Source organism: Papilio machaon, chromosome Z (assembly GCF_912999745.1).
Source record: "Papilio machaon chromosome Z, ilPapMach1.1, whole genome shotgun sequence".
Lineage (NCBI taxonomy): Eukaryota > Metazoa > Arthropoda > Insecta > Lepidoptera > Papilionidae > Papilio > Papilio machaon.
The window spans coordinates 7,531,397-7,546,979 of record NC_060016.1 but is presented as its reverse complement, the minus strand read 5'-3'; the positions used below and the strand labels follow the sequence as shown (position 1 = coordinate 7,546,979).

At 33.8% G+C, this 15,583-nt stretch overlaps 1 protein-coding gene across 1 annotated transcript; it reads left to right on the top strand.

Annotated features, from left to right (window-relative positions):
* Positions 1 to 3,264: 3,264 nt before the first annotated feature.
* Positions 3,265 to 15,374, top strand: LOC106717113 (probable cytochrome P450 305a1). Its single transcript, XM_014510830.2, has 8 exons — positions 3,265 to 3,450; positions 6,626 to 6,880; positions 7,050 to 7,268; positions 10,163 to 10,344; positions 10,740 to 10,836; positions 11,816 to 11,993; positions 13,950 to 14,209; positions 15,117 to 15,374. The coding sequence occupies exons 1-8, from the start codon at positions 3,363 to 3,365 to the stop codon at positions 15,299 to 15,301; spliced, it is 1,464 nt and encodes a 487-aa protein (XP_014366316.2). The 5' UTR covers positions 3,265 to 3,362; the 3' UTR covers positions 15,302 to 15,374.
* Positions 15,375 to 15,583: the final 209 nt, after the last annotated feature.

The following is a 15,583-nucleotide window of genomic DNA, read 5'->3' as shown; positions in this document are numbered from 1 at the left end:
GATATGGTGTATAAAATTATTATTATTAGCCGATTTAAACCACAAATAATGCCACTCCTGATGAACCAATTTTAATGCTTCTTATTTATTTGCGTAAAAGTAGGCTGTAATATTTAAAGATGTGACGACATAAGTTTATAGTAAAAATGTAAACGATAGTTTCGTTCGTTCAATACTTCGTTCGATTCTTTCGTCGCAAGTATCATGTCCGTACACCATAACATAAAATCGCCGACGCGAGTCGTCTGTTCGATCCACATAAGCATAACTATTAGTCAACTGTATATGCGCTATTGCGCCATTATCTTGAAAATCGCGGCAACTGTTTAGCAACGTACCTACTTGTCAAAAAGGTAGCGGAGACGACCGACATGAACCTCTATGAGATGTATTGCAAAAATCGCTTAGATACAAAATCGCTGGGTATCGAAGATTTATGTAGCCTTCTGTTCGCGGGAGCTTAATGACGACATTTATCTAATAAAAATATTCTATTAACCAAAGCATAGCATTAACAGAATAGTACAAACGTTCTAGTGAATTAGTGCTTTGCCTTTTGTTGCCTTTTGTTTCTTTTCAACATTTTATCTCGCATTGTTAAATTTCTTAATGTAACGGCGCATTGTCGCTCATTCTGTCGCCGTCTCTCATTTTGCATTACGATCATTTTGCGAGTGCAATCAATACTTAAGCATAATGGAGTAAGTATAAAGAAAGCCTAGGAAGAGATGACTGGATTGCGTGAGAGGTGACATGATCGAGAAGGGGGTGACAATGGAGATGACGGCAGACAGATTGACTTGGAGGACGGAAACCTGGTGCACCGACCCTACGTAAGTGGGACAAGGTCAGGCAGATGATGATGAATGGAGTAAGTATAATATATCTTATATATATAAAATTCTTGTGTCACGGGGTTCGAACCGGCTTGACCGATTCTCTTGAAATTTTGTGACCATATTCAGTAGGTCTGAGAATCGGCCAACATCTATTTTTCATAATCCCCCCCCCATTTAGTTTTGATTTTTTAACTGCGCGCGGACGGAGTCGCGGGCGACAGCTAGTAGTAGTATAGTAGTGTTACAATAAGATGTTTTTAGTAAACTCGTACTGTCACTTTTATCAACAAGGTGTACATCTTTCTAGTCCTTATCTATATTACTATTAGAAAGGTATTTGAAAATCTTTATTTCATTTTTGAATATTTCTAGGCAATGTATTAACAATATATTTATGTGGTCGCTTAATAATCTCCTACTAATTGGTTTTCTTATTTCATTGTTCGGATGTTTTATGCACGAAAAAATATCATACACTATAAATATTCATAAAACTGGTATATTCAAGGTAATTTATTTTGATAAGAAGCGAGTGATTATCTTACCCATTACCAACTTAAACCAATTTTGTTTTTATACAAGCACAGTCTTGTTTATTAAGTGCAATAGAATTCTCTTACAAGCTTCGCCCTCAAGCCTTTTATTTTACAAAATAACTTGCGCTGAAAGAGAGCTTGTGCGCATTTGCGCTATTTACTTCACAATAATGTTGCGGTTTTTTTTAATAATAAAAAATACTATCTTTTTTAACCGTATGAGAGTCCGCATAAGTTTCTGCATGAATGAGCGAGCGGTGCAATAGCAGTGCTATCGCTTTTGCAATTTGAAATGGTATTCCATGACCAGGGAGAAGACAGGCATGATGTGGAAGTAATTCCTCGTTTCCTCTTAATGTATTCCGAAGGATATATTCTAGTCCTCTTCCCCTTTATGTCATATTCTTTTGAGGAAAAGCGGTGAAAGGCATCGCGCTTGCAACCATTTAACTTTTTAGAGATGTCGATAGCCAGCAGACTTTGTTACTCTAGTGAAATCAGTTGGCTTCTAGGTTATTTGTCATTTTCTACTATTAAAAAAAATATTCGAGATATTGGACGCATCAATTATGTTCGTCTTTAAATCATTAACTATTGTTTGTATCCAACAGATTTCAAGGTAACTTTAGCTGTCAATATCGATGCCTGATTTCAAACTTATTTCAAAAGTGCCGACTGCAATTGTGAATTATTTCGGACTTGCAGAAGTTGGACAAAGTTACCTATGCCCGAGAGTGTGAGACACGGCATTGTAAGGAAAATTTTCAAGTGAAATTTTCAACAAAAAAACTTGAGAGGTGTCAAGGGACACCCGGATGGAACGAAGTTCCTTTCGATTAATTAGTGAAGGAACCAATGTTTATTCTATGAATAAAAAACTTAAGTCTTCACAAAAAGTACATTTTATTTCTATGAATTTTCGTTATATATTGTCACGTCGTTGCCATGGTGATATAGCAAAAAGTGTCGTGACAACTTTTCGTACGAATTTTTTCCGTCTAGCCCCCTTTCACAACGCGCGATAAGGAACTTCGTTCCAATTACAACCGTTGTTGTAAGATAATACAAAATTTCGGATATTATTGAGAAACTATTGACTAACTTAAAAGTATCTTTTGACTAAATCCTCATTATGTGTCCTTATTGCACTAGTCTCTTTCTTGTTCCAGATCGATTTATCATTTTAATTTCCATTCCCGTAATCGCGAGTAAAAAATTATGCCGGCAGAGGTGAACCAATTGACTATCACGAATCTATGCATCGCACGTCACCGCCAAGTTCAATGTACCTACATTTCGTATAGATTTTAACTCGGCCCCACTTGATTGCTGAACGTGTAGGCTAGAAGTAACCGATATCCTGCGAATGGATCGACAGGGCTTCACTACATCCAGGTTTCCAAGTCGCTACGTTCTAATTATTAGTTTGTATCTGTCTAGAATCTCGCTATGTAAAAACACGTCTGCGCGGCAACTAACAGTAGACTTTATGGTGTGTGTAATGGTGTAGAATATATATTACTGAGTGTTAGTAATAATAAAACATACCCGTGAAGTAAAATAATTGGCTATAATTACAATGAAGATATTCTAATTGATATAGTCAGTATCGCCAACAAATGGTCTGAGGCCTTGAAGAAAAATTATGAGCTAAAAGAAAATAGTATTAGCGATTCTTAATACGAAAAATTCTAAAAATATAACTCTAAGATGCTATTTTTTAATAGCATCTTAGAGTTATATTTTTATAAATCAAATAAATTACGTTTGAAAACCGTTAAACAAAAATTATTCACATTTTATACAAACACAAATATTGTCCCCATTTGAGGTGTTCAACTTTATTCATAAAGGTTATAAGGATCGTTTAAAAGGGTTCGGACTGGATAAGCAACCATCAGTCGCACGGTAGACGTCTCAAGTGGCAACACGTCGAAACTCTGTCAATCGTAAATTAAACTCGCACGCAGATACGACAGTTTATGCAATGATTCCTTTGTCAGTTATATTACTATTGATAATAATAGTTATTACTTTATTTAAAAGTGTTATGAAACCAAAAAACTATCCACCAGGTATGTATGATTATTTTGCAATTATACTCTGAATGGGGTGTTGAAAAAACTTTTAATAAAGTGCAAAAATATTTTGCAAAATGTTCATAAGCAACAAAATTAAACTGTAATTCATGTAAATTTACGATAGAAGCTTTTTATTTCGTAGAGTGTTTGGAGACATTTTCTAATATTGATTCTATTCTATCATACCACATGACAAATGGCCCACTGAACACGAATTGTCAAGTTAAATTTAGAACAACAATGCCATTGGGAATTATTGTATGCTCAAATTTATTTTAGCATGAAAGTGAATAGTAGTAGGATATTTGTGTAGTTTAAACTAACAATGTTTGTATCAATATTGATTTACTACTCAAGATAACAGTAATAGTTGTAAATATACAAATAAAATATAACAATCAAAAATTTTTAACATAGAACACAGTGAGAATAATTTAATGTTAGGTTACACAATATCAAGTATTTAAATTCAGAATATCAGTTTGAAGCTACGAAATTCTATTTCTAACTATAATATCAACACAGTTCAAAAATTATTTTTGTTGAAAACATAATTGCCAACATTTAGTTTTTTTTTTACATCGTACAATGGAAGTTTTATATTTTTTTGAAAAAAATCTTGACGTACGTTTTATTTTGATTACATCTTAGGTTATATTGTTGTTGTTCCAAATAAACATAATTTTATCTTTCGAGTAATACTTAAAATGCAAACTAAAAATTCTTTATAAAGGTGTTATGTTACCTTTTACAAGTAAAATAGTTGGCAAAGCATAATATTTAACTTATTATGTCTATATAACTACTATGTCTATGAAAGATTTGATTGTTTGTTTGCATTAAATATGCTCAAAAAGTACTGAACAGATTAAAAAATAATTTCTGTGTTGGGAAACTACACCACTCCCGGGTGACATAGGCTATATTTATTATTAGATTTTTTTATTCCGCGCGGACAAAGTCGCGCGCAACTGCTAGTATATAATAAAATAGATGTATGATTCATAATTTTAAAACGTAACTAATGATGAAATACCTACAATTATTATAGGGGAATAGGCTTAATTAACTACGTATGAATGACGTCATAACACGATAACTGTCATCTCACTACAATGGCTTGACAAGTGCGGTGTTCTGCATTATTAACGATACGTAGGTATTGCGCAGTAGTTGTGGTCAGTAGTTAATTCAAGTCTCAGTTGACAGCGTCCTACTATACCCTGTTAACATAATCATGATACGTAGAAAGCTATGCAAATATTAAACCTATAACAAGAATTACATTAACAAATAGAATAATGATTTAACATAGCCATTAAATAAAAGTTATTGTTATAGCATACGAGGATAGGTAAAGTTTCCAAAAAAATAAATAATCATATAAACTCAAAATAATGTCATAGAAGGTGCTATATCATTAAAACCGAAAAACATTTTTAATTTAATTTTTTAGAAGTTTTAAGGTACAAAACTCTAGCTTCCTTAGATTCTCTTACCACGGTTTCATAAAAATCTTTACGTCATTTAAGAAACCATTTGAGATAAATTTTTGAGACAACAGATAAGAACAAGTACTAATACAAATATCGTAAGCAATTACGCATAGATAACATATTTCCATGTGGCGCAAAATCATCATACGGTGTGATGGATGAAAAGAATCGAGAGAGGTCTCTCCTGAAGATAGTAGTACAAAACGACTTAGTAATAGACAACATGGCAACGACTAAATATGTAAAGTGGTATTTTTTACTATTACAATTTAATGATAGTGACAAGCAATAGTTTTCGAATCGCACGATTTTACTACTTTGACTGCAAGTAAAACCAGAAATACCAGATTGTTTTAATATATTTTTCAGCAGTGGTATACTGTTCTGAATTTTAATCTTCAACATAAACTTTTCAATATAAATGAACATTTAATTAATAAATTTCCTTTTATTTATGTTCGTTTACCTTTTGTTGTGACATAAAAAAGTGTCTGCAAAAGACTGAGTTCAAAAGCATTGTAGTTATTTTAACGCATTTAAAAAATAACTTATAAAACCCGATATAATACCAATTTAAAAGCCTTTGTTTTTTGCGATACTTCAGTGAATTTTATTGGAAATATAGAAAACATTTTTCGATTCGTACCGAAAGCCTAAAGTGGTTTTACTAAAAGCAATGTTTGCGATATTTTCAATAAATAGTCCTCGTAAAATGTAACTTTGACGTGAATACAGTTCTTATTTAATACTTTACTTTATTTTTATTTAGCATAATAAAGTTATGAGGAAAAATCATTTAGATTTTTGTATGTTCTTGGTGAATAAGCTCAAAAACTATTTGATGAAAATTACATGTTCCAAAAATTCTTTCACCATTTGATATGTAGGGTATTATTCCAGACTAACATAGGCTATATTTAATATTGATTGGACCACCTTCTTCCATTCAAAATCAAGATACAAAGCAATTTCTTAGATGTTATTTCTTATTTTCATTTTTCTTGTTACTTAATTAAGTTTTTGCAGGCTAAGTATTTTTAATGTCGATTTGTACAAATTCACTAATACAATTATAAAATTCCACGGAAGCTTCCTTTGGCGTACACGGCAAAAACGATTTTGACGAGTTTTATTGAATGAACAAGTAATTTTTATTTTGTATTTACAAATAGGTCTAGGTTATAATTACAAGTTTGGGACGGTTACTACTAGCTGTCGCCCGCGACTCCGTCCGCGCGGAATTAAAAAAAACATAATAAGTAGCCTATGTGTTCTGCCAGACTATGTTTTACATCTGTGCCAGATTTCATCAAGATCTGTTGAGCCGTTCTGGATATTCCTTCAAACAAGCATCCATCCTACCATCCATCCAAACATTCGCATCTATCTATCTATATATATAAAAGAAAGTCGTGTTAGTTACACTACTTATAACTCAAGAACGGCTGAATCGATTTGACTGAAAATTGGTGTGCAAGTAGCTTAGAACCAGGAAACGGACATAGGATAATTTTTAATCCGTTTTCTATTTTTTATTCCGCGCGGACGGAGTCGCGGGTAAAAGCTAGTTTATAATATTAATAAGATGTTTGCAATTAAGCATGCATTTTACTACACATATTTACCTAACTACGTGACAGGGATCTAGGTTTTAATCAAAGAATTTGTTTTAGGCCCGAATTGGATACCATATTTTGGATGCAGTAATGTTGTGAACATCATGACTAAGAAATACGGATCACAATGGAAGGCTCTCTCACTTTTAGCGAAAGAATTCTCTACTTCTGTCTTAGGGCTAAAAATGGGCATGGAAATGGTTGTTGTAGTTTATGGAGAGAAAAATATTCGGCAGGTATTCACGGAGAAGGAATTTGAAGGCAGGCCAGATAATTTTTTCATACGACTTCGTTGCCTTGGAAAGAGATTGGGTAAGCATTTTTGCAATTATTAAATCTATAAAAATGATACATAAGAGGAATCTAATCTCTTTTTATGTAAAGAATTTTCATATATGTATGTGTCCAATTTGTTTACATATCTTAAAATAGTTATTTTCAAATGATGACTCGCAGTCATGTACTCAACTGTCACGTGTAGGTATAACATTTACTGATGGCCCTATGTGGAGGGAGCAAAGACTGTTTGCGGTGAAGCAACTAAGAAGCGGTGGTTTTGGCAAATCGCAAATGGAGAAGGAAATTCAGCAAGAGATGATGTATATATTGAAATACCTTAAGAAGCTGCGCGGACAACCTTGTGATCCACATCATATATTAGCTACATCCGTTATGAATATTCTATGGACTTACATTGCAGGTAAAAAACTATCTTAAATATAATATAAAAGCTAAAATATATCATTAAAAGAAGTCCCTTTAGGCAAGGTTCCGAAGATACTGGCAGCGTTCCCCCTTTGAATAGCTAAACTAATTCTTTGTCCGAGGTAGCTGCCAGCTCTTCGGTCTCCTGTGATGTCGACTAACCTTTTTGCTATTTCCTTAAAAAGCTTTCTAGCGCTAGGACCCCACGGACCAAGGGTCTCGACACCGAATGGGACAAATTCGTATTCGGTGCCCAGACCCCTGTATTTGCAAGCTTTAGCTTTTTCAGCCGCTTCACAAGCCGCACCAGCTCTGTTGTTTGTTCCATGTAGATGGGAAGGGGCCAGTGTGTCTGAACAGGTTGCATCCCATACCAGCACCCGACCCATCTTCCATGGAATCAAACTCATACCGTCCGGCCTCTTGCCATCGTCTCTGGCAATACCAGTCGGTTCAAGTAGACTTGGCACGTTGACGTTGGCAAGAGACCGGCGCACGATATCGTTAAGTGCGGCATGTCTCGAGAAGCGGCCTGCATTTTTTTGACATGACAGTCCGTGATGTCCTAGTCTGTCGACATCACTGCCACAGGGACATTTATGAGGAATGCAGACCGGAATCCCAAGCCGTAGGCAGGTTGTGATTCGGAGCGTGTCAGGCTCAAGAAAAGTTCCTGTATTTGACGAAGGGTACGCGTGAAGCCAGTAGCCGGCCTCATGCGTACCCACAGCCAAAAGCCTAGCACGCGCCGAATCTGTACTACGGCTTAAAAGATTGTCATAAGTCAATTTGCAATTTATGTCGTCCCAACTCCTCTGTGAATTTGGAGAAACTGGAAAATTTTGACCTGGGCATGCAATTAAGAAAGCGTTGCAGGTAGTTTAAAATGTTATTTAATTTAAGTACATTATTTCTAAAAGTCTTTAGTAATAATGCGTTATCATCGAATAGTTCATTAACAGCCATTCAGAAGCATGCAATTTATTAAATTAATTTAATAGTTGGTGGTAAAAATATTAAAAGACATTTTGCACTAGAAGATTCAAAATAAGTATAGTAAGTTTTGCATTTTTCGATTCGTATATGTAATAAGAGAATTTTGATTACGCAGCAAATGTTGAAATGCTATATCCTTAAATAGACATAAATACTTATTAAGCTTTGTAGTGGTATTGTACCAAATGAAACAAGTGAATTTCAAACAATCCGATTATAATATTAGGTCCTTACATATGAAATTGGCGTTTTTCGTACTGGCCACTTTAATCACGAATTTCTCCTCTTTGGTAAGGAATTCCAAATTCAAATTTGTACAGCTATAGACTCATGTATTTGTGGTTCGATGACCGTCATTCATTTGTTTTTTTTCTTCTGTTTTTTTCTGTTTGCGTCACTCATTTTACAAAATGGAAAACTTAAAATATCGCATTATTTACGAGTACGAGTTTCGCCGTGGCACTAGTGCTGCGGAAACGACTCGAAGGGTGAATGATGTGTATGGCGGTCGTGTTGCAAAAGAAAACACAGTTCGTTTTTGGTTCCAACGTTTTCGTTCTGGAAATTTCGATCTGCAGAACAAGCCCCGTGGACGGCACGAGACTCAAGTTGATAATGAAGAGTTGAAGGCTATTGTGGAAGCGGATCCATCGCAAACCACGTCCGAGTTAGCTGCAGGCTGCGATGTTAGTGATAAAACTGTTTTAATTCACTTGAAGCAAATTGGGAAGATTAAAAAGCTTGAAAGGTGGGTACCTCACGAATTGACTGAAGCAAACCGGCAAACGCGCGTCGACTGTTGCGTTACATTACTAAACCGGCACAATAATGAAGGTATTTTAAACCGAATCATTACCTGTGATGAAAAATGGGTTCTTTACGATAATCGGAAGCGCTCAGCGCAATGGTTGGATCCTGGCCAGCCAGCCAAATCCTGCCCCAAGCGAAAATTAACCGCAAAAAAGTTACTTGTAAGCGTTTGGTGGACTAGTGCCGGTATTGTTCATTACAGTTTTCTCAAATCTGGCCAGACTATTACGGCTGATGTCTATTGTCAGCAATTGCAAACCATGATGGAAAAGCTAGCGGCTAAACAACCTAGGCTGCTCAATCGCTCCACGCCACTGCTGCTTCACGACAACGCTAGACCACACACTGCGCAACAGACGGCTACTAAATTAGAAGAGCTTCAATTGGAAAGTCTAAGACATCCTCCGTACTCCCCGGACCTTGCTCCAACAGATTACCATTTTTTTCGAAATTTGGATAACTTCTTGCAAGGGAAAACATTCAACTCCGATGGGGCAGTCCAAATCGCCTTCAAAGATTTTATTGATTCCCGTCCGATTGGTTTTTTTAGTAAAGGGATCAATGAACTACCTATGAGATGGTAAAAGTGCATAGAAAATAATGGTTCATACTTTGATTAATTAAATATATTATATTAAAAAATATTCGACTTTTTGTTCCTCCCATACAAAACGCCAATTTCATATGTAAGGACCTAATATTAACGCTTGCTTCGTGGAATAGTCTCATTGTTAAGATGTTACCGGATCTACACGTGCCATTACTACTTGAAGTAACGACTTATTTAGACTTCCAAGGTTAAAAAAATGAAAGAAATGAATACTAAATGTATGCTATCCTACAGTAAATGGAATAGTAATGCGAAATTCTATTATCATTTTTAAAACAGGTTTACACATTAAATGCTTATATCTTACTATGTAACGATGCCCGGGATGGTTACTTAAAGAGTTTAATTTAATAACTTGTCAAATTTGATGTTTGTTTCATTTAAACATCATAGCCGTGAAATTCTGTTTGTATTAAAGTAATGGATTCGTTGTGTAAAAGAATTATAAAACTTTTTGATAATTGGTACAACAGGAGAGCGTATAGAAGAAAAACGTTTGAAGCATTTACTGGAGCTATTAAATGCGCGATCAAAGGCGTTTTCTATTGCTGGAGGTTTGCTGAATCAAGTGCCCTGGTGCAGGTTTATATTTCCAGAGATGAGTGGTTATTCTCTTATAAAAAGTATGAACGAGCAAATATCTGCTATTATTGAGGTAATTTTCATTTACTGCAACTATCAATTCGTACTAATGGCTAATTAAAGTCAGGAGAGGCAATCAAAACTATCCAATCCAGTTAAATGTACGTTCGGGAACAATTCCAAAATACGACATGTTATTATTTTTTATAGCTATGTTGAATAATTTGATGACTCACAATAATATGATGCTATTTTACAAATTGTGAACTGTGCAATTTTTGACATGCGATTGTCAATTAAAAGCTTTTCGTGCTAGAAAATATTTCTAAATGAATGTATACATGTAACACTATAAAATTAAGTTCTCTGGCTCAAGTTCTTTGAGAATTACGATTATCATGAACTATAATTTAATTACCTACATAGAATGTTCTTGAGTATTCTCATTAATAAAATAATTAATTTCAGGAACATATTGAAAAGCATAAAAAGAGGTTGGTTGATGGAAACGATTTTATGTATTCATTTATAGAAGAAATTGAGAATAAGAGAGAGGGATTCACAGGTAAGTAATAATTTAAATTGGGAGCCTGAAGCAAACGTTGTGCAATATTTATTATTTTGAAAAGTAACATGAAACTCCTAAAATAACTTGCGCTACGCGTCTGGTTGATACGAACTATGGTAAGGCTTCCTCTTCCGTTGCGGATAATGGCCACATGACCTCTGTCGTTTGTGTTGCCAGAATACTTGATCCCATATAAGTAAAATATAGATCCCGATATTTCTTTTTGTTGTTGTATTAAAAAAAGGTTCCGAAAAATATTATTTCTAAATAGTAACTGTTAAGGAAAAACACGAGTTCCTATAAATTGAAAACAAAGTAAATGATTATTATTATTTAAATATTTAGAACATTTTGAATAAAAGATGTTTATATCCATTTTAACGCCGGATAAATTGCAACCATTTCAATAAACGAGTAAGCGCTTAATTTTATTATTCGAGCATAAGATATTTTAAAATATTAGTTTAAGCTAAGTTGCAGCAGTCAATTAACAAGCAACGCTTTTGTTCTCCGCGACACAATCTCGCAATTGTGTTAAAATTAATGTTCAATATTTTTAACAATATCAGTTTATTATTAAGTGGAATTTGTATTTGTTTAATAGGGACCAGAAGTCATAGGAAATTTTTATAAGACGTTAGACTATGAAAAATGTGATAATTTCAAAAACCACAATAATAAGCTCATCGTTAGAGTAGATTGGCATACTGCGTATTTTGACTACTTAATACTTCCACAAAAAGGAATTTATTTTAAAAATATACGATTTAAAAATACTCGTAGATTTCTTCCGTAACATTAAAGTCAATCATGTATTCACTTATACAGTTCGTTGATCGCAGTAACTCTACGTATTGCATGAGAAAATAAGGACGACTCTGATAGCCCTCCCCCAGGGATGCAGAAACCACGGTCGTTGTTCGATAAAATTGAAGTTAAACTCAATTGCCGTACTTAATCTCAATTCTCATTACAGAGGAACAATTGAAAACTATATGTCTCGATGTACTTATCGCTGGATCACAGACAACGAGTAATGTACTAGAATTTGCTTTGCTGACTGTATTGAGAAACAAGAGTATGCAACAAAAGATTTACGAAGAGATAAATCTGATTTTGGGCGACGCAACACCAACTTGGTCTGATATGAGCAGGTTAGTATGTAACCATATTGATCCTTTAAATTTATCTTTCTAATATGTGAAAAATGAACGCAGAAAGAAAAATATCATTATCAAACGATTTACTATTATGAGATCTGCTGTTCTGCAATGAGAAGTGTATATGTAGATAAAAATAAGATAATCATAAGAATAACTATCAAAAATGTTCCTTAACGCATCAGCAGCCGTGTACGCCACAAAGTTAAAATACGTCACTCGGTCCCCAGTGTAAGAGACCCGATCGTGCACTGATTGGATGTTCGCAGTCGCGTGATAATGACTAAGAAATTACGCAGTTTAAATTGTTGGTTTTTAATTTATAAAGAATTATTGTGTTCTCAAAGTGTTAGTAGATACGTCTTAAATTATCGTCTTTAATGTTTAAAACATCTCTATTTGTATTTGTGGCATGTATAAGCATATCCAATGAAATAGGTAGGTTTTAATTGATCAGTAAAACAACAATAAATCATATATAGAAAGTTTAGTAAGATTGATAAATTTAAGGAAAATGTGTTCTTTAATGTTTGAAACATCAAAGAACGGTTTTCGTTTCGAATCGATTTTTAGGATTGATTAAGGTCTTTTGCAATCCTCGCATCCACCAATACAAGTATTTGGTGGAATGAACCGTTGGGTGAAAATATGTCATAGAGATGTTTGAATTTCAAATCAGTTTCCAAGTAGCTGAGACTACAAGAGATATCGTCTAAATATTGCATTACTTTCCACACAAAGCTGGTTCGATTATACAAAACATAGCCAGTGGCCGTGCAGTATAATATATGTTAATTTCTCGGCACAGATTTTTCGATTCATATATATATAGCTATAGTTTATGTAAGCGAATACAATGTGTTTTCAGAACAAAGACGACCTCGTTTTAGACGAATGTAAAACTATTCAATCTTTAAAACATCAAAAGCCTATTATAAATCATGTTTTCAATCCTCCAATTCCATAAATTCAATTGCGTTTGTTTACGCGATTGTTATATGTATATATATACTTTTAGCTTATATACTTCAACAAAGCTTTAGGTTGTATATAAATGTTGAAAAAGACGAAGAAGTTTGTTTAAAAATGTTAAGCTGTCTTTCATTATTTTGCAAAGAAGAAATTTTCTAATACATCATCTTTTCTTATGTAAACATTGTTTGAATTTTCTTTTTGCAATGTGCCCTAACAGAGTTGTAGGCACAAGTCTAAACATTCTGTTGCATTTTTGTCAAGTAAAGTTCAACATTTATGTTAATATGGGAATAAATAATTTGATTAATCACTCGATATTCGTTGCGACCGTTTGTTATATCTGCAGTGCTACATTAATTTGTCAAAATGATTGGTACTCGTTATACTGCAGATTAATTTAATTTATTATGGCTTGAATTACATACTACGAGTAATTCGTGTAATTTATACGTATCGAAGTTGAACTACACTTATAATTTTACTCTTTATCATGTTAAATTGTGAGACCTGTGTGACAATGTCTCACAATACATAAAGCGAAGCGACAGTTGTGCAATTATTATCAAATGCGTAAAACTCCTACTTAAATGCCAACTCAAAATTATTATTAGTCCTAGCAGCGTAAAATTTAACTCAAAGCTTTTTTCATGGTTTATCTGACCACCGAGTAAGAAACAATTATTAAAATTTTTGTGGATGTAAAATCGAGACGTGTAGGAATCTACTAGTTTCATAAGTCTTTGATTATTATTTTTTTAAAATGGTACGGTACGCACATCGTAATTGAACCGAAATATAAACGCTGCCACTGGCAACTTGTTCCAATCCTTTATCGCTTGTACAATATACGTAGATATGGATTCTTCGGTAAGGCAAGCTGGGGGATGTAATCCACATCCTTGTCTAGATGTAAAAATGATGGCCGCTACTTACTATTACACTACATTTATTGATAAATTATTTTTTTTTGCACAGACTCCTCTATACAAACGCATTTATTCAAGAAATCTACCGGTTTTACACGATAGTACCTTTAATGGGTCCTCGACGTACTCTTGATGATACATACATAGACGGGTACTTTATACCAAAAGAAACGACAGTACTCATGGCAGTTGGTGATTTACACGTTGACCCGAAGATATGGTGCGAGCCGAGAAAATTTAAGCCAGAAAGATTTATAGATCAACGAGGCACATTGAAAAATGTCGAACATTTGTATCCGTTTGGCTTAGGTGAGTTTCAATTTTTATCTTTCATTTGTCTTATACCTCACATAGTATTCAGTAAAATAAGTCTAGCGAGGATTTAAAGAAAGCATTTATAAAATTAATAGTTTTGAGCATCATATTATTAACATAGAATCTATTTTTTTTTTTTTTTTATATAGGAGAAGGGGGCAAACGAGCAACGGACCGAAAGTTATTTGATATAATTTATCACTTAATTTATCACCTGATAAAAATTAAAGCTATATCTAAAACAAAGCGATGCGTAATACATATAACTATATGTTTATTTTGTTTTCTTTATAACATTACTATGATTTTGCTGTGCTGTGCGGTTTGGTGTTTGATTTAAAATAATTGGAAGGCGAAGTTTCAATGTCAATCTTGTACATATTTTAGATGTTAAGTGATTAACTTCTTACTCATTTTCACTTTTCCCAACCTATCTGTATCTTCTTCTGCGATTTTTTTTATATTAATTACATATTTCAATATGAAAGCTTTAAGTTCAAATGTTATTGCTACGTATAAATTTTAAAAAGATGAAATTTAAAAACATTACAAGTTGCGCTGTTTTTTATTTACATTTTAAATGCTTTACACTCAGCTCTTGTGAAAATTTTCTGCAAATGCAATTTTTGTCAGCGTTTAGAAAGCGGTCAGATCGAGCCTTTTTTCGTTTTTTAAAAGTTCATGAGCGCAAATTTAATTTGAAGTTTCGTGCATGGTTGCGATTTTTTTTTACTTTTTTTTTTCAGCAGTCGTTTTATGCAATTTTATCGGAGTTTGAGTTCTTCATGTGATTTTTGGTCCTTGAAGTTTTTTACGACGCCCATTCTAGTTTACATTGCTTATAAATAAGCGTAATTTTTAAACTAGGTGCCACCAATTAACTTACCTATTTTATCAACAGGTCGTCGCCGATGCCCTGGAGACACTTTGGCCAAATCTTTCATTTTCATCGTCTTCGTTGGTATCCTGCAGAAGTTTAAAGTTGAGCCCATCGAAGGCAACTTTCCTTCGGCGGAACCAATAATCGGCTTGATTTCGTCACCTAGGCCGTATTTAGCTGTGTTCACACCTCGTCGGAATGAATAATGAAACTTTCTTCTTTCGAAACATCTATTTTTTTAAGTATTAAATATCACTAAGCTTCTCAATGGTGGTGGGTTTTCATGATCAATGTAATGTTTATTCAAACTTTTTCGAAATATATTCATATTTTTGTTTTTTGAATACGAATATTTCATTTTGCATTCCTGAACTAATCTTTACATATTAGTGGCAGCCACATGTTATATTTCGATGATATAAAACTATGACTTATTGTTTAAATATGAAGAAGGATATAACTTTGACAGAGGACACTTCAAATACTTA